Raw genomic sequence first — 26102 nt, 5'->3', positions numbered from 1 at the left:
TCGAGGTGTTCCACCTGCACATACTGCTTCCTATCAGCAAGATACGACTTAAGCCAGTCAAGTGCATCTCCCCTGATACCAACTCCATTTAATTTAGTTAATAGGATCGAGTGGGATACTTTGTCGTATGCTTTTGTCATGTCAAGGAGGAGGCCTATTGCATAGTTTTTGTCCTTTATATATGTCAGTATTTCTTGTGTATATTTATAGACTGCTAAGGTGGTTGATCGATTTGTCCGGAATCCAAATTGGTTATTGTCAAGAATGTTGTATTTTTCTAGGAATTTACACATACGTTTGGTAACTACTTTTTCGAATATTTTCGAAAATGCGGGAAGAAGTGCTATGGGTCTATATTGGCTCGGGTCATTAGAGTTTCCACCTTTTTTTGGTATGGGTTTAATTATAGCAATTTTGAGTCGGGACGGGAAAGTTTTTTCTTCTAGGGATTGGTTTACAAGGAATGTTAGTGGAGGGGTAAGTTCTGTGGCGCAGGCTTTTATGAGTGTGGGGGGTATCTCGTCGATTCCACAACTGTGTTTGTTTGGAAGGTTTAGAATTAATTTAAATATTTCTTGCTCCGTAACTGGTTCCAGAAACATGGAGTTAGTGGCGGGCGCAATTACTGCATGGTCGTTGGTGGCACGCGCATTGTTATTCTGTATGTTTGGAGAGCCCACGGAAGCAAAGTATTGGTTGAACTCGTTCGCGATCGTATATGGACAATTAATTGTGTTGTTATTTACTTTTAGTGTTAGGTTTTCATTGTAAATATTTTTAGGTTTTTTTGTTATACGTTTTATTATTTGCCACATAGTTTTGGTTTTGGTTTTAGATTTTTCCATTTCTTGTGAGTAGTTTTGTTTTTTAGATAATTTTACACATTTTTTTAGGAGTTTAGAGTATGTTTTGTAGTGGTTCTTTAGTATTTTATCTTTTGATTGATTTACGAATGTTTTTAGGAGTCTTTTATGTTTACAAGATTTGTTTATTCCTTTGGTTATATAATTATTATTTTTGATATTCGATATTTTGACACGTTTGAGTGGTATGGTTGTGTTCATGATTTCTGTTAATGTGTTTTCGAATTGGTTGTAGTTTGTGTTTATGTTATTTTCAGGTGATAAGGTATTTTCCCACGCTACTTGTTTTAGTTTATCTTTGAAAATTGTGTAGTATTTAGGGTGGTTTGTTAGTCGGATTTTCCTGTAAATTGGTTTGTTATGTGTTCTAGTGAATGCGTCGAACTTATAGGTTACACATTTATGGTCGGATATTCCTTTATCTTCGACAGATATCGACACATTTTTATTATTTGTGAAGATTAGGTCAATGCAAGTTGACGATGTAGGCGTTTCTCTAGTTGGCTTGTTGACAATTTGGTGTAAATTATATTCAAGCATAATTGTTCTTAGTTTTTTATAGTTGTTTGAATTTGGGGCGGCGTTAATATTAAAGTCACCTCCTATTATGATATGTTTCTTATAGTGGTGGGATTTTAGTTTTGTAAGTAACTGTTCAAGAAATGTAAAAAATTGATCTGTTTTACGGTCCGCTCTGTACAAAGTTATAAGAAGTATATTAGGTTTAATTTCTATAGCACAACATTCGACGATATATTCTATAGTTAGATTACTAATATCTGACCTCTCTGTGTATTCGGTTCCAATAGGTACGAGGATGGCGACGCCTCCGCCGCGGCGCTGTTGTCGGCAGTATGATGCGGCGATCTCGTAGCCGTCGATGTGCACGTAGGGATGTTGTTTTTCTGTGATCCAGGTTTCTGATAGGCATATAGCTTGGTATTGATGTTCTTGTAGTAGGTTTTCTAGAAGGTGCGTCTTGTTTTTTATGCTTTGAACGTTTTGTAATATGATGCTATATTTAGTTTCGAAAGGAATGGTTTCCAGAGCTATGGGTAGAGATGCTTCTTAGAGAATTATTAGAATCGTTTTGGTTGGTCCTTGTCGTCGTCGTTTTGTCGCTAGCTGGTTTTCCGGGGGTAATTGGAATTGGTGTATTTGGCAGTTTAATTTCGTTGTTTATATTTTCTATGTTGTTGTGTATTTGGCCGTTGATTATTAATACGTTGTTTCTAATCACTGCATGATGTCCTTCCCTTCTTGCTTCGTGTAGTATTTTCCTTAGGGCGTTTCTTTTTTGCAGTGCCTCATTTTCCAAGAATTCGTCAATCATAACTCCGGATCCTCTTAGCAAATGCTTATTTTGAAGGATGTATTTGGTCATTTGTTTGCTAAGTAACTCGATAACAATTGGTCTGCGATAGCCACGCTTTCCTAGGCGTGTTATTTCATCAATATGTCCCTCTAAATATATGTTCATATTGTCATAGAAAATGCATAGTATTCGGTCGTAGAGTTCATCTTCTGTTTCCCAGTTCGATTGTTCTAGCCCATATAACACTAGTTTTTTCATATTATTGTTATTGTTATTATTGTAGATAGGTTTATTATTGTGGCAGAGGTTTTGTAGAGATTTGATTTCGTTGTTGAGACGGTCGCATTCTTCTTCTAAGTTATGGATCTTCGTCGTTAGGTTGTTTATATCATTTCTTTGCTCATTTTGTTCAATGTTTATGATATTTAGTTTGTTTGTTATTTCAGTGTTGAAATTAGACATGGCGTTTTTTATTTCTTCCTGTATGAGGGCTTTGAGCTCTATTTTAATTAGAGAGACTATTTTGTTTTCGTTGTTCTCTAGTTTTTATCTAAAAGCTGGCTGAGTTGGTCAAGTGTGAATGTGGGGGCTGGTGCTCGTTCTTGGGTTAACAGACCTGCATCATTATTTATCGTGTCTCCTAGCACACTTTCATCAAAAGTGGATAAGTCGTAGAACGAAGAGGCGTCGTTATTTTCCAGTTCAGTTGATGGTCGTTTGCCACTTGGCATTGGTTTTCTTAGAGTGACATTAGGATCTTGTGAGGTAGGTTTAATTTGTATTATTGGGTTAGTGCCCGCTGGAGTGTCTTCATTATTCCTTCTTGGTTTTTTTGCCGTACAAACGGGACAGTTCCATATAATCTTTTTGAGATCAGCAATGTTAGTGTATCGTTTTTCAGATATGTTTGCACATTCTAGGTCGTAGTTTTGGCTACATTTACAGCAAGCTATATATTCATTATTGGAAATATCTTGGTGGCATCCTTCACACATAGGTAGTTTATTTGTGTTCTCCATGGCTTTTGACCAACTGGTGCTGCCCTCTGTCGTATGTCGGAAGTAATTTCAACAATGTTTTAGTTTTTAGGTACTCTTATAGATGGCGCTGAATTAATCGATAGTTCCTAGCGCTTTTGAATAGATGGAGTAAGGTGTGTGCTCAAGTTGTGCAAATCATTGTTTGTTTTGCAAATTTTTAAATTTAACTGTTATTTTATTTTTGCAAAATGTTATTATTTTGATGCACTTACTGGTTTTGAAATCCAGAGCCTTAAGTTATTCCCAATTGAAGTTTCCAAACGCTGTAGATCGGTTTTAATCACAAAGTTTGTTAATTTATTCTTCACTCGGTAGTTTTATTGGTAATTTGAATTTTCTTCGTAACTGTGTTGATCCTTGTTAATTTTACGGGATAACAATATCACGTCTTAATTGGACACTTAACAATGTTTTTGCACTGTTTCACGTTGTTTTTAATGAGTTTTACTATTTTTAAATGTATTTAATTGCGGAGCTAATGTTTACGTTGCGCAGTAGCGCCCTCTCTCCGGATCTGTATATATCCTATTCATTTCCAAAGACCACTCTGGTTTTAAAACCTTATACTTTATGTTTATTAGACATAATTGCATAATTACAATGCTGTTAGATTTTTATAAGTGTGTGTGAAATAGAAACGCGCTAAAAAATTAATATAAATTTCGGTTTAGAGGACTTATTAGGCAAATATAGGATTGGTCGGAATCTGGATACGATTTGTTTCGCTTGCCCCTGTTTCCGTCCAACTCCGGTGCTTTTGGTTTCGGTGTGCTTGCTTAAAATTGCATGTGTTTATTTCAGGTACATCATCATGAGTGATAAGAAAAGGTTAAAGTATTCGCAGGAAAATATGGAGAAAGCACTACGAGATATACGAGAGAAGAAAATGAGTATAAATCAGGCTGCAAAATCATACGACATTCCAAAAACAACGATATTAGACAGATTAAAAGACAAATATAAAAATCCAGGTAACATAGGCGGTCCAACTGTACTGACAAGCTCAGAAGAAATGTATCTGGTGAAATGGATTTTAGAATTGGGCGAAGTCGGTTTTCCGATAACGAAGACTCAGTTACTGGATTCTGTCACTAAATTAATTAAGAGTTTAGGCCGTCAAAATCCTTTTAAAGATGACCAGCCGGGTAAGAAATGGTATAATGGCTTTCTTGCTCGCCACCCAGAAGTTTCGAAAAGAGTTCCACAATCTCTCACAACATGCAGAGCGATTGTTTCGGAGAATAATATTAGGAGCTGGTTTTCAAAAATACGGCAATATTTTGTTGATAATAAATTAATAGAACTTCTCCAAGACCCCAAACGTATCTTCAATTGTGATGAGAGCGGTTTTTATCTGTCGCCTCAAGAAAAGCAAGTACTAGTCAGAAAAGGCTCGAAAAAAGTGTACAATCGTACTGTCAACGACGAGAAAGAGTGTTTGACGGTTTTACTTACAGTAGCTGCTGATGGGGCAATACCTCCACCATTGATTATGTTTCCGTATAAACGCTATGTTCCGTCGTACATCACAGCCAATATGCCTAAAGGGTGGGGAATGGGTCACTCTGATTCTGGGTGGATGACTAGTGAGACATTTTATGAATACATCACAAATGTCTTTCACCCATGGTTAAAAGAAAAAGGAATCCAAATGCCAGTAGTTCTTTTTCTGGATGGTCATTCATCTCACATTAATATTAATCTGAGTGAATACTGTAAAGAACATGAGATAATTCTGATAGCATTCTACCCCAATGCTACTCACCGTCTACAGCCATTGGATGTAGGGGTATTTTATCCTTTAAAAAATTGTTGGCGCAATGATGTCCGGGAATGGCGTATGGCAAACAGCGGGAAAAAAATGCAGCGATCAGATTTTCCGATAATATTGCATAAGTCTATAAATGCAACACTTTCGCCTGCGATAATTGCAAAAGCATTCCAAACGTGTGGGCTCTATCCGTTTAATGAGGATGCTATAGATTACTCGAAGCTAATAAAAGAAATTTCCAATGAAGAAAATAACAATCTAGCACTATCTACTGCTAATCAACACGTCACACACAAAACAGATGGCAGTCAACCATTGAATTTACTAAGTGAAGTGGAAGCTCGTTTGCCTACGGAAGTTGTAAATAAATTTAAAAATGTTGACTCTGAAATTGATCTAGACGAGAGATTTCTTGAACTCTATAAATTCTGGAAAAATATACAATCTGAAAAAAATATATCTATGAATGAATCTACTTTTCAAAATAATCTGCCTAGTAACTTAAATCAAACTATTTCTGACATAATTATTAATGAAGAGTTTTGGTTAGCTAATGATGACGCAGTTGAAGCAACAGTCGAATCAGATGGGTCTTTAAGCTTAGTGAATTTAATATCTCAGCCATCTACATCAAAGCAAGACCAAGCAAAAGATTCAGATATAAATACAGATTTAAACCTTCATGATCCACAACAACCAGACTACAAAACACCAGTTAAAAAATCAGGAGACAATACCACAAGTTCAAAATATCCTACACCTTTTAAAAATGCTCTTTTTTGGCCAGGAAATATAGAAAAGAAGAGGAAGACTACCACAGATTGCAAGGGGCAATCAAAAAAACCAAAAATGTATCCCACCGTAGCAACTAGCGACCAGTTTATGGAATATCAACGACGAGTTGAGGCAGAGAAACTAGCTAAAGAGAATGATAAATTAGAGAGAGCTCAAAAGAAGAAAGAAAAAAGTCAGCAAACTAAGTCAAAAAAGAAGACAAAAGTTGAAATCAATACAGATATTACAGAAGCAAAAGAAAAAATGGAGTACCCAGAAGGGGTGTTTGTTGTTGTACAATATGAAGGAGAATATTTTCCCGGAATAGTGATGGAAAATTTAAATGATAACATAAAAGTAAAGACAATGACAATGAGTGGAAGTTACTGGAAATGGCCGGAGAAAGATGATATCTTGATCTATGATATTACAGACATCATGTGCAAAATCGAAAGTCCAGCTCTCATGTCTAGCCGTGGGACTTATGATGTTCCGAAAATAAATCAACTGCGAAATCAAAACAATCTGTGAACCCTTTAATAAATACATATAGTTACGTACATACATAATAGTATTTTATATATCTTTTAATAATTGTCATTTAATGATCTCATTAAAAATATATAGTAATATATTTTGTTATTATAATAGAGATTGACATATGATGTACGTCCTACGTTTAGATCTTTGTGAATCTAATTTAAGTAAAGTAAGTTTGGATCAAATTCCTAATAAATGCTGAAGTAATATTCAAAATGGTTGTTTTTTTAAGAATTTTCACTCTATTTCTAGGTCATACAGTTGATTTTACAAGGTAAGAATTGGCTGGTCGGAATCTAGCTACTTAGTGGTCGGATACGCGAATATTTGTAGTCAGTTGGTCGGAAAACGGTGCTTTCAGTTGATTTCCAGTCGTAACAGTTTAAATACAAATATATACATATATAAGTCATTATAAGAGACTATCATGTATAGATTTTCAAATTTAAGTTCGTGATCTTTCAGAAAAGCATATTTTTTTATGAGCTCTAGAGTATTTTCTTTATCTTTTGAAGGATTCATTTAGCGATATCAGTCAGTGGTCGGAATTCGGTGCCATTGCGTTAACACAGAACGGCCAGGCCAAATTAAGTTGTGTATAAATTAAATCAAATTAAAACATTTATAAACAAAATGGTCCCCATCTAAAAAGCACAGCTTCAAATCTCAGATATACACAATGTAACCGTACAGTGAAACCCCAATTGACACGCCACGCTCGGCTGCCCATAAACAGGTTGTCCCGGGTACGTAGTCCCTCCCAATGAATTCCTAATTTTCATAATAGTTCATCTGACTAAAAGTTTCTTTAATTTACATAATTTGTAGTCTTTCAGAGCGACCAGTTAAATATATTTCGCGGGTCAGTCGGAAAGTTGAGCGGGCCGGTGACTTTTATTTTTTACATCATGCGAATTCGTAATGAAAGAAAAATTTAATTAAGGGTTTTATTTCAGTGCGATGTAGCTTTTTTTAATAGCTTCGAGTTAGCTTTTAGTTTTATGAATGTTGTTAATTCAGTTAACTAACCTTTTAAAATACATATGTAACTTTAGTAGGTACCTATCGCACGACATGTAAATATCGGTTCCGATGTAATTTATGTATCACTTGAAAAATCAACAATAGAATGTAGTATGAAGTATTTATAAACACTAAAAGAGTAACAGTTCAAATACCTTCAGCCTACTTATTCCGGGAGACGTCGGATTATCGCCAAAAATATAAAAGCAGATTTTAGGCCAGCTTTAAGTAAAAATAGTTCCACCTACACTACGATGTTTCTGAATATCTAGGTATATGGCATTATTCATAGTGATACAAAATGCTGACTAGGCAAGTAATTCCGTACAGATAATCTACATCGTTAGTACATCCATGCGTAATAATCGTCAGACGTCGACTCCGAGACCTCCAATTCAAGACCTCATTATTTTTCATCATATTTACCGGTTTTATTCAAGTGAAAATCCCCATCTTGGCATACCTTCGTTAGCTTACTCTGGTTTATTTCAGCGCGCTCAAAGCAAACCCATCTAATTAAGTTTAGTACTTTTCACTCGAAGAACAGGAACAAAACGACAGAAATATTCGAATAGTCATTCATTATCTTCTTTTCGGAAATCCAGTTGTCTAAATTATTACGAGTATGAAATACTCATACCAAAAAATGTGTACTTTTGATATTATGAGGAAAAGGAAAATGTCAAAGGTTTTTCGAAGGCACGAGCGGAACATTGATCGCCACGCTTGCTCATTATGTTTTCTTGTTATTCAGACGTTGGTTTGCAAGACCATTACAGGTAAATGTATTGAATTCCATTATAATATATTATTCCGTTATCAATATTACGTACTTTAGATATTATGTAACTCACATTGAAAACATTTACGTCCATGGTCTCGACAAAATGACAATAGGGAGCAATTCACGGCACAGATAGGCAACCTAAGTACAAACAGAGTTACTTTACGACTGGCGGAGCTAAAGTTCCCGGCGACGTAAATCATCGCGTTGCAGGAGCTTGCAAGCTATAAAAGTAAATAAAATGGTTATGACCATTCTTGTTCCTCGCGTTTACGAGACTCGCGGCGAAGATTAACACGCTGTGTAACTGGTTCTGTGACAGTAACCACTGGAACCTAAACTTTTGATCCCACTTTCAAATAAAATATTTTAAAGCCTCTTCATTCTTGTCTTTTAAAGATTTAGCGCCTCTAAAAGTCTTAGTGATAAGAGTGTTTTAAAACTCGTGACCTAATAGTTGAGAACTGTGATCCATTCCAAGTAAAGCAGATTGGAAGAGATTTATCTAATGGAGTTGTCATGCGAATGTCATATCAATCCAAATGCATAAAAAGTTTTCCTCGTTTTGGAAGGTATGTTTATTTGCTACATTTTCCTCTAAGGGATTTTTCAAATGTTGACAAAGTAATTGGTGTGATTCGGTCGCGGCGCCGTGGCTCCCGGCTCCTGGCCTATTAGTCATTACCCGCCTGATAGCGGAATGTTTTACTTTTTTCATCTCCAAAGAAATAAAGAAAAGAAGTCCGTACTTAATCGGATTTTAACCAAATTGTCTTTCTATTACGTACTTTGCTCTTTTGACCGAGTACTTTTCCTTTTCTTTTTTCTTTTACAATCGTTTAGACTTGTGTTTGTGGGTTATGTTACGAGGTTTTTTAATCAACTTACATGTGTATGTGTGTGTAATAGTCTGGAGATTATAATCATGTAGCCTGCTATTGTTTTGTTTTCTGTACTATTGTTAATGGCTCCTACAGTAACGTAATAGAATCTTTGTAGAGTAAGCTTGAGCTCAGGTTTTGATATTTCATAACCACATAGTAATAATATCAGATATGAATATTTTTATTTAATGTTATGAAGGAATCGTGTCTCACAAAATCCCCGCAACAAAATATGCGCATTTTATGTCTGCTTCTATTGTATGAAAATATTCAAGTCGAGTATTTGAGAATCGGTACAAATGTTATAGTTATGTTTTATGTCTGTCCTATATACGAGTTGCTACAGTTTCGCGTCACTGCAAAATTTGATTTGAATGAAAACTATTCACATTCAAATAGTTCTGAGAAAGTTGAAACTTTAATCGTTTACAGACAAATTGTCAATACTTTGAGAAAGAAAACACATAAATAGAAAGCGAGTATATTTTATCTGAACTAAGTTAAAGATCAATTTCCAAAGTCAAATAAGTACGATTATACAAATGCGTCGAGTAAGCTGATCTGTAAGACAATGTAACGTTTGCAATACTTTACTGAACTAATCCAACTTGTAGCGTCAGATAAGAAAATTGAACTTTCAAGCTAACTCACAAAATGAGAACATTTCCGAATTACGGTTAAAGAAAGAAATAAATAAAATGTAAATGTTACCGGTTTTTACGTCCGGTAAGAAATTGAGGTAACTTTAATTTAGCAAACAAGTATTTTATATTTTAATTTCATTCAGAGTTCCGCAGATATTTTAAATGTCTTTGAATTCATTTTACATTTTTAATTTTAATGAAGTAAATTATACAATGTGATTTTCTTTTTGCGGTTTTCCGTTTAAAATAAATTTAAATACAGTTTTTGTAACAGTTTCTAAATAAATCAAAAATTTAGTGCTGTATGAACCTGTATTATGGTTATTTTTTTACTGTTAAAATGATGCTCTCTACAGTAAACCAAGACAAACAAAATCATCATGTACCATTATAAGAATTTCAGATCAAATCACGTAACATATAAAATTTTTAAAGTCCTCGTGCAAAGTTTCAAAAACACAAAATTCGAACAATGAAAGAAAACGCCGTGAAAATAGTTCGCCCTACTTCTGCGAGTATAACAAGATTCCAAGTGAAATTGCTCTTAGATTGTTGCAGTTTTCCACTTTGTGATTCATTGTGGACACTTATTTTTCAATCATTTATTCTTTGCGAAAAACTTATACAAAGTAGACGCCAAATTAGTGCTGCAAGTTTGTCATTAACATCAATATTTCTTGTAAAAAAATAAGAGAATAAGTCTTTTGTTAAAATGTATTCTACATACTTGTATTACTACAATTTTCAGATGTTAAAAAGATTCAATTTCACTATGTTGTCCTTTAGATAAAATAAAACTAAAATCCTATCAGCCCATCTTTCGTACAAATATTCTCGCCTACCCATAACACATTTGTATAAAAAGCGCTCATATTTAGAGCTAGGTAGTAGACAGTTTACTCCTAACGAACACGACTACCCTTTGAGCAGTGGTCCGCGAAAATGTACGAGACGCGAGGTGCGAGCGGCGAGCGACGGAGATTCATTATGTAGTTTATAAGTTTTAAGGTGTTAACTGTAGTTATATAACATGAACAATGAATATTTAGGGAAAAATATTTGATGTAATGGCTTTAGGAGTAACTTTCCTTGTTGCTATTCTGATACTCAAATATTATTTTCAGACCAATGAAGATGACATAATTTCTCAGAAATAGTTAAAGATAACGAGATGATTTAAAGTACGGAGATACAGGAAAAAAATATTTTTCATATTGTGATTTACCTATGTAAATAAATATATTTTTTAAACTTGTACCAAACATGGAGACACTACAAGACATAACGAAAGTTATCGTAAAGCTACAATTATAACGTTTTACACGTTAAACACGTAAATGGTTTTTTTATAACAAACAGTTGTACGCCCTTTTTGGTGATAAATCTAATAAAAAACAATCTTTATTTTATGTTCAACATAAAGTAACTAATGAGATTATTTTATTGTCCATATTTTTGTGTGAATATACTCGGCATTTATCTGTCTACCTAATGATTTGTTAATTGAACCATGGCGATGCTTCTCCCAAGAGACAATAAACAAACTGTTTTCTATATAGGTGACACACAACCTGCGCTCAACCGTTGTACTTACATAATATATTATTATACTAGATTTGGTGCTCATTTCGGATACAGGTGACCTCTCTCGAGTCTTTTATTATTCTTTCTTTGTATAAACAAGGCTTGTGTAACAAAAAGTATTATTAAACTTATAATTTGTCCGCAACATTAAGCAAGCCACAAATATCAACAGACAACGATATCCGAAGCTTCAGCCTCACAGAATTACATTACCTACTTTAATGGGGACGACAAAAATTTATGTGAAAAGTTAACACCCATAACTTTTGTTCGGAGGATGGTAATGACGCCTCCTGCTGGTAATTGCCTATTTAAATGGCTAATGGATAAGATATTTATTTAGAGGATTAGGTATTATGACTTATGTAAAACTGGTCATTCGATGCCAATTTATTTAAGACCCACAGGTGTACATGGGATTGTCAAACTGCCCTTTTGAATAATTCCGCACCATTTGTATCATAACGCAGATATCTAAAGTATGATCACATGAAGCGTCTCATTTGCCAATTAGGAGTAATTCGGCAAAAGCTTACTGTTATCAGTTTACTTATATTGCACCATCCAGTTATATCGAATGAGTATCATTGTCATTTGGTTAATTATAAAGTAATATAATATTAATAAGCGGTGAATGAATACAGGCTTGACAACATTATTTTAAAGGCTCAACAGACTCTTCAACTGATACCGGTAATGAGCTCTTGTCTGCTAATTGGATATTAATAACTAAATCGACCTGTTTGTTGTGCATTAATGTTAATAGATTCGATTACATCGTTGACCCATTTTCTGTGTACGGATGACGGAAGAATAATTGTTGTCATGCAATGCCTATAACTGACAATGAGTGACGAGTGTTGATAGAGCAATCGACTTTTTCGAAAAAGGCCTTTGTCTATGAATATTGTAGAAGACAAAGGGTTACTTTTTCAAACAGTTTTTCAAATAACATGAACTTTAGTTAGATGATTTTGATCCTTGTTTTATGTTCTGTGCGCAATTTCATAAACAACTGCAACCAAGTTTTAATATCAGATAAAGATATTATTTATATGAAGCACCTAGACTCTTTTGAGATCAATTTATAACTATTGTAGAACATGTATTTGAGCAAAAATCGCTGATAGTATTCCTTTGCAGTTTTTGCTTATTTTACAAAAGGTTTTAATTAAAAAAACTACAACCCATTTACATTAAAAGGAAAACACGATTGCATGAAAAATATAACATGAATTCACTCCATTCATTTTGCAATATGAAACTCATAATAATGACTCAATATTAATAATGTTTAAAGAAAAACATGGTGATGCTTTTTCGAGCGAATTTTTCAGTGAAAATAAACAGAATGGTCATTGTCGTTGCACTTTATATTACAAGGAAGTGTACGAACAGTAATTGGCTATTAATATCCGACAAACAATGTCTGTGTCAATGTGAGCTCTTCATTATTGATATCAGTAGTTATGTGTACGTCCTAGTAACAGTAATATACACGTAGCTATTAACTGTGGTGTTCATTCATAAACTATGAATTGATTTAACACTTGGGTTTCCATAAATAAACACACTGACGACAACACCTATGAGAAATAAGTGGGAAAATACGTATGCTACTGAAATATGAACGAAAATAGAACTGACTTACAAATTGATTTTACATAATTAATGAATTGCTTTTTTAAGTTTATGGATAAAGGCAATTTAGAAATTGGTATAATTCTGTCACTACAAGCTGTATATTAATAAGAGTCAGAATTAATTAAATTGAACACACTTATTTAATAGAGTGAATGTCTAATAATTGTACAATAGTTTCAGTAATTACCTAGCTAATATTGAAATACCTAACAAAAAAAATAGCTTACAAAATACCATCACTAAAACTAGAATAATACTCCAGCACTCGAAGTACTAGGCTAGCATAACAAGCGAGCAGTGTAATCAAATCAGTCGTGATTAGTTCGCGCTAGTCACCGAGATTCAATCTAAGCATTATCGATCACTAATTGATACATATATCGTAACATTTGCATTGACAACTTTCTGTTATAAAGTCATAATATGAGGTTTTTATTTAGAACATTTTTTAAATGAAGAGATGAACCGTGAGGATACATTTTTGATTTACCTGTAATTTTCAAATAATTTTACCTGCCTACAAGAGGAATACTAAACTATTAATAGTTTCGTTGGTTGAACTAAACTAATTCAAAAAAACGCTACAACTGAAAGCCAATATTTGATCAGCGTTAAATGTCTCTGTATTTTTTCGGATGTTTTCCTTCGCCGAACTGTAAATCAGTGTTTTCCAAAAGCCTACGAATCAAATATTTATGAAATTATAAATGGTAACATCTGAATTTAAATATAAATATGATTTTACACGAATAAAATGGATAGAAAAGACAATTATTTACGATTAATTTTTACTTTTTGTGTACAAGTATATATATTTGGATCTATCACTGTGGACTCTTGAAGTGGAGATTATTTCAGGATAGAATATTTGCGAATCCTTTTAAAGCAGCATGTCGATTCTATAAAATATCACAACTCACTTCGACATCACTCTCACTTCGACTTCGATCTAAAGGTAGAATTCCGTGGACGCGACAATAGTCAACCTATGAAAATGTATGGCACCGTTGTCGAGGCCCGTGACAGTCGCGCGCGGCCGACGAATTTCGTAAGCTGCTCGCGGCATTGTCAAAAATTTAATTCTGGTTTTACTAAAATTCTATAGATGTTATTAAGCGCTAGACCATGTTGAGAAGCGTACGGCCGCGAGCGGCTCACGAAATTCGTCGTCCGCGCGCGACTGTCGCAGCCCTCGGCAGCGGTGCCATACATTTTCATAGGTTGACTATTGTCGCGCGCGGCTGCGACAATCGCGACCCACGGAATTCTACCTTAAAGTTTCGTGATTGACATTGTCAAACTACACTAGCGCTACACTATCGAGCGTGTTGACAAGTTGATCAAATCAGAATAAAAGGGGGGTCCTTTTATTCTGATTTCTGATCATAGTTTTGTTTTTTTTTATTGGGTAGTTTACGTTACCGACTGGTAACGGTGTTCATCCATAGACTATCTGTCATTTCTGTGAGTTGTCAAGAACAAACACTCGTAAAAGTACTTAAATATTTTGTTGCGGTTTCGGATCGTTATAAAGAGAAAACTAATGAAAGGTATGTGTATTTTCTATTATTAATTATTGATTGTCAAAATCTCCAGTTACAATTATAGTAAGTCGATGCAATCCACACCTATTATACCTTTAGAAGAGAGTACTACAGCAATAGTTAATGGGCCCCACGTTTTTATTTTAGTCTAATATGACCGGGACCACCTACGTAGGTTGACAGGTAAGTAACTATTTTTATTTTCTAGTTTTCAGTGCACATAAGATAAAACCGTTTAACTTAAAAGTTTTTACCGATTTTTTTCATAAACTAAGTCAAAGTGTCCAATGCTCCCTATGGTAGGGAGGCTTGGACATACCATGTAATGTATAATTTGTAAATTTTGCTCTTCTTCGTCAGTGAAAATTTGTGAGGTTATAAATCTGCGCGAAAAATCCTTTATAGAATCTTGTTTCAGGTACCGTTGCCAACTTGATCTAGAGACTATTATATTTAAAATAGTGTTTAAATAAAGTTCTAAGTGTTTTAAAGTGATTAAGTGCCTACCTTTAACGATGGCTAGAATGTTTTTGCTTAAATCTTTATTAGAAGAAGCTCATGCTTTAGATAATTTAGAAAAGCGTCAACAATCTGCTAGAATGCGTAGTTTATCTTTATTAACTCGCGATGATGACTATGTGAGCATATATAGATTGTCAAAGGAGCTAATTGACCAACTGGAGTCTGATTTACTGCCCCTGATAAAGCCCACAAAACGTCGAGGCAAAGGACTTACAACTCGTGTAAAAGTAAGTATTGACACAGTTTATAGTTGAAAAATTGTAATCAAGCACACAATAATAAGAAAAACACTTAGTTCTTAATAAGGAGTATTCCCTTTATGTGGTTTCCCCGCCAGCTGATATGTTTTCAAAAGACTCTGTACTTCAGTTATAATATTGGTATTCTCTTAAGCATGAAAATAACCAAATTGGTCTCAATTTTGTTTTCACTAAATCCAGATAAAGTAATTTAATTTAATTTAATTTATTTTCAAAAATCGGATAACAAAAAATCCATAATGTTAGTAGCTTATATATACCTTATATCTAGTGTTAGTACATACAAAATTAAAAATAACAAAAACAGAATTTGAGTCATCTTGTACAGAGGATGAAAAACAAGATTTTCAAGCGGCCATCCTCTCCACAAAATGTCTCAACAAAGGGGAAAACACCCTCTCGGCCACTGTTTCCAGAATACTGTTGTTACTGGCTCTGGTTCTCGCTACTACCGATGCTATTTTCTTTGCTTTGCTTTTAAGTAGGTATTACATTTTTTATTGATTTATTGTTTCACAGATACTATGTACTTTATCATTCTTGGCTAGTGGCGGTTACCAGAAGGTTATTAAAGAGGGCATCAGAACTTATTTATCGCAACCGTCTGCATCTCGTTGCATAAATGAAGTAGTGGAAGCTCTGAACAATCCGGCCGTAGTAAAAAAATATATAAGGTTTCCTCAAAATCAGCAAGAAAGGCAAATTGGCGCTGTCAGTATTTTTTTTCGTAGGGTAAGCATAGATTATATTCACAGCACGAATTTAGAGATTTCTGTTTATTTTATACTTAAAAGCTGCCTCAAATTCCTTACAATAACAAATTATAACTAAAACATCATATTTAGCTAAAATTCTGTGTCAAAACTGATAAAATTAAAAACTGATTAATCTCGGTTGACATTTTGTCGAGTGGGGAAGTCACTAGCACAGCATTGGTCGATGTCGAGCTCACTTCACTTCGCAAGTGATTAGGTGATGTTTACAGAATGCAAAATCAAGGTCGTTCTGAATCGAATGCGAAGTGAGAGTGAATAGCGAAGTGAAATGCGAGTTGTTGTTCGAATTTTATAGAATCGACGTGCAGGCAGGCCTTGGCCCTGTTGCGCCCCGCTGGGGTTGCTGACAGTATTCTACTTGTGTAGCCCTTTCATTTGATACCCATATTGAGGTGTATACAAAATTTCAGACCAATCGGTTGACAGGAAGAGGGTGAAATTTTAATTACTAAATTTGATCCAAGAATAAGTAATAAAACAAACGGGGTGAGCTAAATAAAACCGTTTAAATATCTCGTAATGTTGAAACTGATTGTAATTTTTAGGAAAGCTCTTTCATTATATCTAGCCGAATATAAGAAATGGCAATAAAAGTTGATAATGATCTGTAAAATCTGATTTTTTATGCAATAAATTGTGAAAAAGTGCCCATCCCTCCCCTACCTCCCCTAAAGTATGAAATGACATTACGAATCGAAGTGAAATGCGAGTTGTTGATCGAGTTTTATAGAATCCCAGTACAGGAGTATAGCACTACAGGTAATAACGTAAATACCACAATACAATACATACAAAGTGACCTATATACTCTTTATATATCTCCACTACACACCGTACTCCCTGTCCAAGCAAGGCTATGACATGATTAATGTTTGCATTGCGACGACGCTCCGCCAAATATTGATATTATTATAATAATATTTGCCTATTACTCAGGTGTTTGATTAGAGGTAATTATTTTGTTTGTAGTACTTACGTGCTTATGTTGCGTGTCGACAGCTTGCTTGATTAATACCTCCTTACGAATATTAGTTCTACCAAGAAATATGAAAGCGGAATAAGACCAAGATTTCAACTTACAGATAGTGTCATCGTACCAGAACATTCGGTAAAACTAGTATGATATTCAAACAAAGAAAATGTTGTATCAGTTACTCACTGAACCACTTAACATAGTCTAATTGCCACAAGATTGCGTATCATGTATATTAAACTTTCTCAATGTGACCAACTACGTCAAGTTTTCCAATCAGTTAGAGAACTCCCAATATGGCTCCAAACGCACCACAAAGAAATTGCTAGTATAATTTAGGCAAAACTCTTATAATATTGTTAGGTCGGAGTTATCCGCAGATTTCCCCTGAGAATATACCTCCTGCTCAATGATGACATGTATGTAAAGCTCCAACTCCTTGTGATCGAGTGGGAGAAGTATCGTTACATGCATGTATATGTTCCAAATAGTATATTAGGTATATAAAATACGCCACTATCTCCAATATATGTAAAATACGTATTTTTTGGTGTACTTAGTGAAACTTTTCACGGCTACGCTTCTATAACCGATCCTCGGCGCGACGAGTCGACGAGTTATTGAAAGTCACACTTTCAATAACATAAAGCTAGACTGATTTATAACGAAAATAGAATAACATTAATCCCTTATACAGACGTATAACAAAAATAGCCTGCAAAAAAACAAGTCTGGCGCGAACAGCAACATATTTTGCGTAAAAATAAAAATATTATGAAATCCAATATTGAAAACGTTTGTCAATTCCAGGTGACATTCATCCAAAATACATATATCGTATAAACATTCGTAACAAAAAGTTAAAAGAAAACTTAAATAAACAAAAATATTTTCTGAAAAATATCCCCAAATGAAACGTATATGTTATTTACATTTTCCATTTGGTTTCGCATATAAATAATTGCTTGATGTGATAAAAAAAATATTCAACTACATTAAAACTTGTATTTTTTGGGTCGCACAGCTCAGCAAAAATAAAACGCTCGTTAATTAAAATGTGGAACGACTTTTACCTCGATTATTATACAAATATGAGCCGGGCTAGGGTTACGAATGTGGCTACATAATGTACGAAACGGCCCGTGACGTCACACGCTGAATATATAGCTCTCTCTGTAGACCTGCTTCACGAATATTTTGTGCATGTTAATTTGAGGGTTTTGGGTGTACGACTTAATTCGACTGTTTAATTTAACAATTCCTAAGATCCGTTTTACAAGATAAACTCAAGTAATTGTAAATGTTCATGTACAGTTTACAGATTTAAATGACTGATTAGAATATTGTACTAGCACAGTTTGACCTCCAAAAATAATAATATGATTATCAGCATCTATCTAGGAAAGGAAAACTAAATTGTAAAGTAATAAACATACGGAATTATTCTCAGAAGTGAAATGGCACGTGCCCAGGGACTTCCCGCGAAATGGAGGTTTTCCTTTGTTCCAAAAACACGATATTCTTAAAAAGTAAGTTCAAAAGTGACAGGTGACGGTGAACTTTCAAAGTGTTTGGATTTTTTCGTTTTGTTGAATGAAGATGAATGAGTATCGTTTGGAGTTGGCAAATTGTGTTATGTGCGAAACTTGTTGTCAGTGTTGTATCAACGTGGGTCCCTTGTGGATGATGGCGGTATGAAACCGGAGTTATTACTGACAAACAAAGGATTTTGTTTTTTCTCCGATAAATTGCAAGGTGTGTTATTGTTTGTATTTTGTGGAAATTCCTCTACCTGTTGTTTGCGAATGGCAAATATGTAATTTCAATTCCAGTTATCGAATCATATCTCATCTATCACTATCAATATTAACAAACACAATAGGATCGAAATCTCGAGCTTCTGAGGTAATTGATCAAAAAATCTTACAAAGCCGAAGTGAAAGGTCGACCCAAACCGCGCTCGCACGTAAAACGATTAGGTACATGTTCCATCAAAGGGCTACTCGCCGCTTGCCGCGGACTTGTACATATACCTACCTACATGTACCTATGTATGTTTCTATATTTTTCACGTTTGTACTTTCTTTGGCATTCGTTATACAAACTAAATTATTTCAACATTTTGTGGAGTGGAGCACTGTTTAATAGCTGTGTTTCTATTTTTGCTGTTTTAGCTTTAGAGATTATTTTGAAGTAAATCTCGTACGCTAAAAACAAGCTCGTAACTTTGATTAAACAAATAGATCTAGTAAGTATCTTTTGTCAAAACTCTGGAAAAAGAACCACCACATACGCGTTAGCCAGTCGCAATGCAGCTGAATCTAATGGAATTAAAAGTTAAACTAAGCTAACACTTGCTTTAGCAATATCTGGGCGCATTTGAACATTCCAAAGCGAAATATCCGCTATAGTAAATCTAGACCACTTTTTAGATACTTGAAATATTCATTATGTTCTAAATAAAATGTTTCCCTATTTCCCCATTTCTTTACTGACGCATTCGCGTGTAAAAGCAATTGGATGTAGGTAAGTCGTTGTAATATTCCTTATCAACACGACGAATCTCACAACAGCCTCAAGCCATGCTTTATTTAATAAAATTCTTCGTAATTCATAACGAACATAATCTAGTAAATTATTATACAAGCTGTTGATTTGCATCCGTGCCATATTCAAGGAGGTAATTATGCTAATGATTCTCGACCCAAATCAATAAAAAAATTGGTACGTAATTTTTTTTCTTAATTTTTTTTTCGGAATTCCGCAAATGTCATCTAGCCTTATTTAAACTTGGCGCGTATGTTACTGGCGTTAAAACCGTGCTGCACCCTCACACAAACGCAAACACAAAGCATACGCAACGATCACTCATAAATTTCATTCATAAAATTGGATTACTTCGGAAATACCACAACATTACAATGTCAAAAAAAGCAGTGCATATTAGTTATTTCCCATCTACTGTAATTCCAATCGATTATGTACGTATTGTATGTCCTCCTCATGAACTATGGCACAAATGCAAATCAACACCTTGTATTTGCAACAAAAATATTCTTATATTCACGCATCGTTGCCACGCGTCATGTTTTAATATTTTTCTTTATGCCCGAAAGTGTATCATACATAAGAGTTTAATAGTCAGGTTTTTTTAAATGGAAATAAGCTTATTACAAAGTTACCCCTATCGATTATCGTATTATCCCGTGGCTTTACCACACCCCGAAGGAGCAATAAAACTAACTCAGGCATTTTGAAAATACGGGAAATGTGAATGATGTTGGTTGCTTTGTGATAGATTGATAGATGTCAGGGAGGACTGATGACATCACGGCCAGGTGTCAATGTGACTTGTTTTGTATTCCTACAGCGTATTTGATTTGACGCGAGCTTTCCTACCGAATAATATTCGGTTTTTCCTTAAAGTATTATATTATATCTGATATTCGTAAGTCGTATAACATATCCAATTATGACGGTAAAGGTTCTTTTTTATAACTTATTTATTACATACTTTGTTTATATGTTAGTTCATATAACATTAAATCTAATTTGAATATACCTTTTAGCAATATTTTCTAACCTAATGTATGTTTGTACCTATACTAGAAGATTTAACACAGCAAAAAATCTGTCGATTATAAACTGTTTAGTCTGCCGACAAATGCAATTCAAACCAGGATTTAGCAATCCAGGCAATTGCACGTCGAATAAAAACTCTTTCGTTAACACGGCCATTTTACCTGAACGTTCATTTCTATCGCTCACTCCAATATGGCCGTGCCTGTCCAATATTTCCTCAAAATTTCCCGCTCGATCCCGACACCAATTACGAGCCGCCATTCCATTTTTAAAAGGCACTGCAATTCCTCCTTAATTCGGTCTTATCCTTTTTTCATTGGGGAAATTAAAGTCAGGAATTATTTAAGCATCCCGCGGTTTATGGTTCCGAGTGAAATTTTTAAGATAAGTACTGGCCGTTTCGTTTTTGTTTCGGGTTGAGGTGTTGAGTTCGGGTACTTTTACGAGTTCCGAATGGGCAATCGGTTGTGTTTAAAATATTGTGGCGGACTTTTATTGTTTTTCTCGCGTATATTGAAAGGTTTTGAAAAGGATTTTCGTTGTATTTTCTTGTCCAAAGCTTCTTTGCACATTGAGTTATTTACTTTTGTGTCTAAACTTCACATGCCTTTTATACCTACACTCTCATCTTAGACGTCATTTCACAACAGCACTAACCCTAAACCTTCTTCCGCAGACAAGTGCTGGACAACGGCACACTAGTGTTCCTGCCGTTCAGCGCCGTGCAGTACCGGCAGGACGTGCACGCGACGGTGTACCGATGTCGCGCGCACAACGCACACGGCACCATCGTGTCAAGGGACATGCGGACACAGGCAGGTTAGTGGATGATCACCTTTATTTTATATGCAAGTGTTGTTGTGTGTTTTACACGCTGGTGTTTCTGAAAAGTTATGAAGACAGGTAACAATCGCATACTTATTTCAGTACTTGAAACTTAGGTCCCATTTTACCTTAGGGTGTTTTTTAAGCATTTTCTTATGTTTACGAGCTATGAATTACTATTCAATAAAATACAGAAAAAACTTTATAATCTTGTTATAAAACTGGCAATACAAGCAATATTATTGGATTACTTAACCTTTGCCATTCGGTGCTTACTAGACCAGCTTTGTTTATCCTTAATGAATGAGGCTAAATCCTAATTTAATGTTCCACAAACAACATAACTTAGAACATACATAATATTGCGTTTGTACATACATATAGTCACGGTTAGTGCGTAGGCAATTTATCGCTCGTTAAGGCCGTTTCTGTTCAAATTGCTGTGAGTAGGAGGTCCCAGCGCGGGCGCCAATAATATTTTCTTTATGTACCTTACTAAGTTTCTTTACACATGTTTGTGTAACTAACTTTATATTATTACTATGTTTATCGTAATGGTAACTATTACGTTACGTGGGGGATTATCGAAATCGTGTTTTAGTTTTGTGCTTAAGTTATTTAATTTAATGGTTTTACGTTTAATGGTCGTTGAGTTTATAAACAAATACCACCGGTACGTTGTTATCCTTTAAGCCTTTTATTATGCCTTATATTTCTATAGCAACAAAAAGGTAATAAAAAACATAAACAAATCTTTCAGTATTTTTCCACGATACCTATCAGATATTCTCACCGTTTTCTACGTTGGAAGCCATATTTATTCCCCAGATAAAAAATAGCCTATAGCACTTAGGGATAATGTAGTATACTATTAGTGAACGATTTTTTGTACTAAATTGCCACCTACGTATTAAGTTAATGAGCAAAACCTCTTTATAATATTAATATAGATTAAGATTGGAGGTTGCTGATAACATTAGTTTTCTTTATTGGAATCATTTTGGAATATTATACGTAATGCTCAATATCCATATAATATTGGTAGGTAGACCACACGTCAGGAGCCCCGTATAGTCATGTGACGGTAGATTGCAGTTTATTTTGTGTCCCGTGGTATCTTATCGCATTTTTCCCTGCAAATACCATAGCAAGGTGCCATCACGCATTTCACCTGAAAAGTGCTCCTAATTCATAATATTTTTCTGCATATTTAAAGACTTTAGTATTACCTTTCTATGCTTACGTTTTCCAGAAGGCTTTACCTAGTAGTTTTGTAAACTAAGCTAAGATAGAACAACAGCGGTGGCTTACGCAGTGGCTTCTTAGAAAGCACAACATCAAGTTAAGCAGCTCACGGGATAATCTTGCGCAACTTGGGAAGTTTTACTTTTACAGACTTCTATGTTATTCTAGGATGCGTAGGATCAGGTGTTATGTAACTAGCTAGGGTAGCTAGAGCTGTTGATGATGTTTAATATTATGTTTATTTTCTGTACATACCTATTATCCAGTTCAATTTGTTTGTCATATTTCTGTCTGACCAAATGACTGAAATATACGGAAAAAGAATGGTAAAATAACATTAATCCGTTCGAAGTAGAAATAAGTTTTTATGTAAGTACTAAGCTTATTTTCAATTTCTACGTACATCCTCCCAAAACAGGCATTTCTTTTCCACTTACAGATAAAAAATAAAAAGCGAAAATCCGCAAACTTTCACTAACACTCACTAATACAAGCGAAATATTACGTAACACCAATATGCGATTACGTTTCCAGCTTCCGAACTTCAAAGATTCTAGCAAAATTACATTCTTGCCGACAGCACGCACACATGCACACCTCACTCACACACACACGCTCCACAGATGATGTATGAAAGCTGATATGCGTATTTTATTTTCTCATGTTTGCGGGAAAGTAATGTTGGTACTTTATTTATACCAATATTGTGGTTTCGGAATCCGTAAAAAGGATTGGGGTAAATCTTGCGGGTGTTTGCTTATGTGTGTGATTACTGTAAGTATACACCTGGCTTGGCTCCGGCTTAGCGTCAATATTTTACAGTTTTTATGTTAGTTTTTACCTACGTTCCATTTATGACTTGTTTTTCTCGAAAAAGAACGTACCTACTATGTTTTAAAGAAAAAAACTTTTACAATTATAAATTAGTAGAATTAAGACAATAATAAATTACACTTATGTTTTGCGAGTGCCAAAATTTAAAAAACCCTTGTTTGCCAAGGGTTTGATTTTCACAAATGTCGAGATATTACAACTAACCTAAAAAGTACCAGAGAACGGAAAAACGACTTTTGAATACAAAATTATTTAGAAAGGGAAATATGAAAACATATAGGTACCTCAAACACAAACACACACCTACAAATAATTAATCATCCAAAACAACTGAAGACCAAGAAATTCCGCAATAAAAATATCGAATTACGTTTCCTCACTTCCTGTTGAGTGTACCGGCTGTGACGTCACAATTCCCTACTCATTCCCAATGTAATAATGTTACGAGATAACTTATGTAAACATTGCCTTAGCCGCCACTCCTGCGCCCGAGTCAAATCGAGTTAAACCTTATTTGAACGCCGATCAAAAAGAAATGGATCAATGAATATGTATGCATTTTTGTAAATTCTATTTAAATGAAGGAGCAGTTAACTCATTGCTGAAATAATGAATGCTTTAATATTTTTTTATTAATGCATAATTGATGAAAAAGTTTTGATGTCATGCGAGTAATTATGATATTTCAAATTCATTTTACAGTCTAGTTCCAAAAACGATAATTTAAAGTACATAATATCATTTAACATTTTTTAGTTTCAAAATAGGAATATTATCGCCTAAAATACTTTAGCTACCTCACCTCCAACAAAGGAGATTTTCAACCATTTTTGTAGCAAGTCAAGTAGATAATCTTGCAACCAGACTAGTTTCTCAAACTTCCAAACTTTTAAAAACTCGAAGTGGGAAGAAAACAGAAGTTCACATAAAGCTTAGTGCACATGTGATTGCATTAAGTGGTTGGAACTCACAACTGCACAGATGTGCTCAAGTTCACTACGAACGCTTCGTTAGTGAGCGAGCGAACTGATAGATTGGGTGCAGTCTGTACTCGCCTAAAATTGAGGGTGTTACCATTTTTGAAGGAAAGTTGTGAACATATTGTGTAGGCATGCTTTATGGAGAGGGATAGGTAACTAACCTGATGTTTTGTTGGGTCCGTTCATTGGCTGCCTCCGACAAGTTTCACTGTAAACAAAAAGTTTATTTGTATTATTCCTTTCATCGTACGTAATGTATGTGAGACCATCCTTAAATGTTTCTTAGTTATTATTTTCAGACCACGTATTCGTTTTTCTTTTGTCTTAACGAACAACCAATACTATATACGAGAAAAACTAAGACGGTTATGTTGGTCTTAATATTATCATCATTAGCTTGGAAAAAAATACGCTACAAGTTCTTACGTTAGTTATGGCAAAGAACTAGTGTTTATTTTTCCTTACTTCTAAATAATTCACTTGACTACATTGTAAGCTGCTTCATTTGATTTATCATATTCTATAAAATTAAGCACAGATGCAACATTCAAACCCACACTTCCCCCCTAAAAAGAGTAAAACCCAATTTAGCTTACGATATAACTTTCCCTGACCACACAGGTATCACTACCCAGGTGTTGCTATCATACACGACGAAGCTATTACTCTAGTCATTACTCAACCTGGAACGCCATAACTCGTTGATGATATCCTCAATTGCAGTGCCCCGTGATACTCGCCTGCCCCGCGGCCCTGCTTACGTCACACGGTAATTATTATTGCCAACCGTAGGTAAACACGTGTGCTGCCACAGTGCAGGGGAAACAGAGAAGTAACTAGCTTAAGTCCATCATAAATGTACGAAATATTTTCACTTGTAATACGGTTTTAGATATAAACATTGGTTGTAAAGAATAAATAAAGCTTCTTATTTCAGTTATCAGGAAAAGAAGCTTTCATTAATTCTCTTCGTAGAATTTTTACCTCATCAATTATTTGCGTAATACACGTTTCCTTAACTTATATAAAACTGTACTGAAAGAACTTGGCAATCTAAGAAAAACTATTGATGTTATTTTGTTTTCAACATCATCATCACGATTGACATCTTGACCTACTGCTCTTTCTACACTCCACAAATACGCACTTCAGGTCTAGTAATTAACAGTTCACCCTCGCCTTTTTACCGCCGGCGGTGGCGGTGGCGGTGGCGAGCTGCCGCCGGTAGCGGAAAGGTTTAATCACACAGCCCGTTAGCTAATAACTAGGAGAGTGAGCCATAAAACCGACGGCATACATCTAATGCGGTAATTGTACGTAAACGTTACAATTGACGCTAGTTTTAGCGTTAGTACAGACATGTGAATTTGCTAGCGTGAGTTCTAATTAAATTATTTACTATCGGAAGACAGGTAGGGAATGTTCCGTGTTCGTGTTGTGTATTGCGTAGATAATTAAGACGAACAGCACAATAATTGCAAGGAGCAACTTCAAAAGGAAAATAATTACTTTTTCTTCTCGATCTAAAAATATTCTTAATTTAACCAAGTTAAAAATATCTCATGAAAAACATAACCTTTGTAAAAAATAACAGTATTGTAATAGCGAAAAATCATACTGAAAGCCCTATTGTATTCTGTTAAAAACACTCAATAGGAAAGTAAAAACATTTTTCTGACGTTGCACGCAAATTCA

At 34.7% G+C, this 26102-nt stretch overlaps 1 protein-coding gene across 7 annotated transcripts in view; it reads left to right on the top strand.

Moving 5' to 3' along the window:
* Positions 1-26102, top strand: part of LOC126053653 (cell adhesion molecule Dscam1) — a 136538-nt gene that overhangs the window by 46227 nt on the left and 64209 nt on the right. For all 7 annotated transcript variants that reach the window (XR_010278192.1, XR_010278194.1, XR_010278193.1 and 4 more), the window contains exon 4: positions 21200-21342. Coding sequence is in view for 4 of the 7 variants with exons in the window: in XM_064043743.1 (XP_063899813.1) it covers positions 21200-21342 (143 nt within the window). In the remaining 3 variants the exon portion in view is untranslated. The remainder of the gene's footprint in view (positions 1-21199; positions 21343-26102) is intronic.

The sequence above is a fragment of the Helicoverpa armigera genome, chromosome 3 (genome assembly GCF_030705265.1).
Source record: "Helicoverpa armigera isolate CAAS_96S chromosome 3, ASM3070526v1, whole genome shotgun sequence".
NCBI classification, from domain to species: domain Eukaryota; kingdom Metazoa; phylum Arthropoda; class Insecta; order Lepidoptera; family Noctuidae; genus Helicoverpa; species Helicoverpa armigera.
The sequence above is the reverse complement of the archived record's forward strand: the minus strand, read 5'-3'. Positions and strand labels throughout refer to the sequence as shown.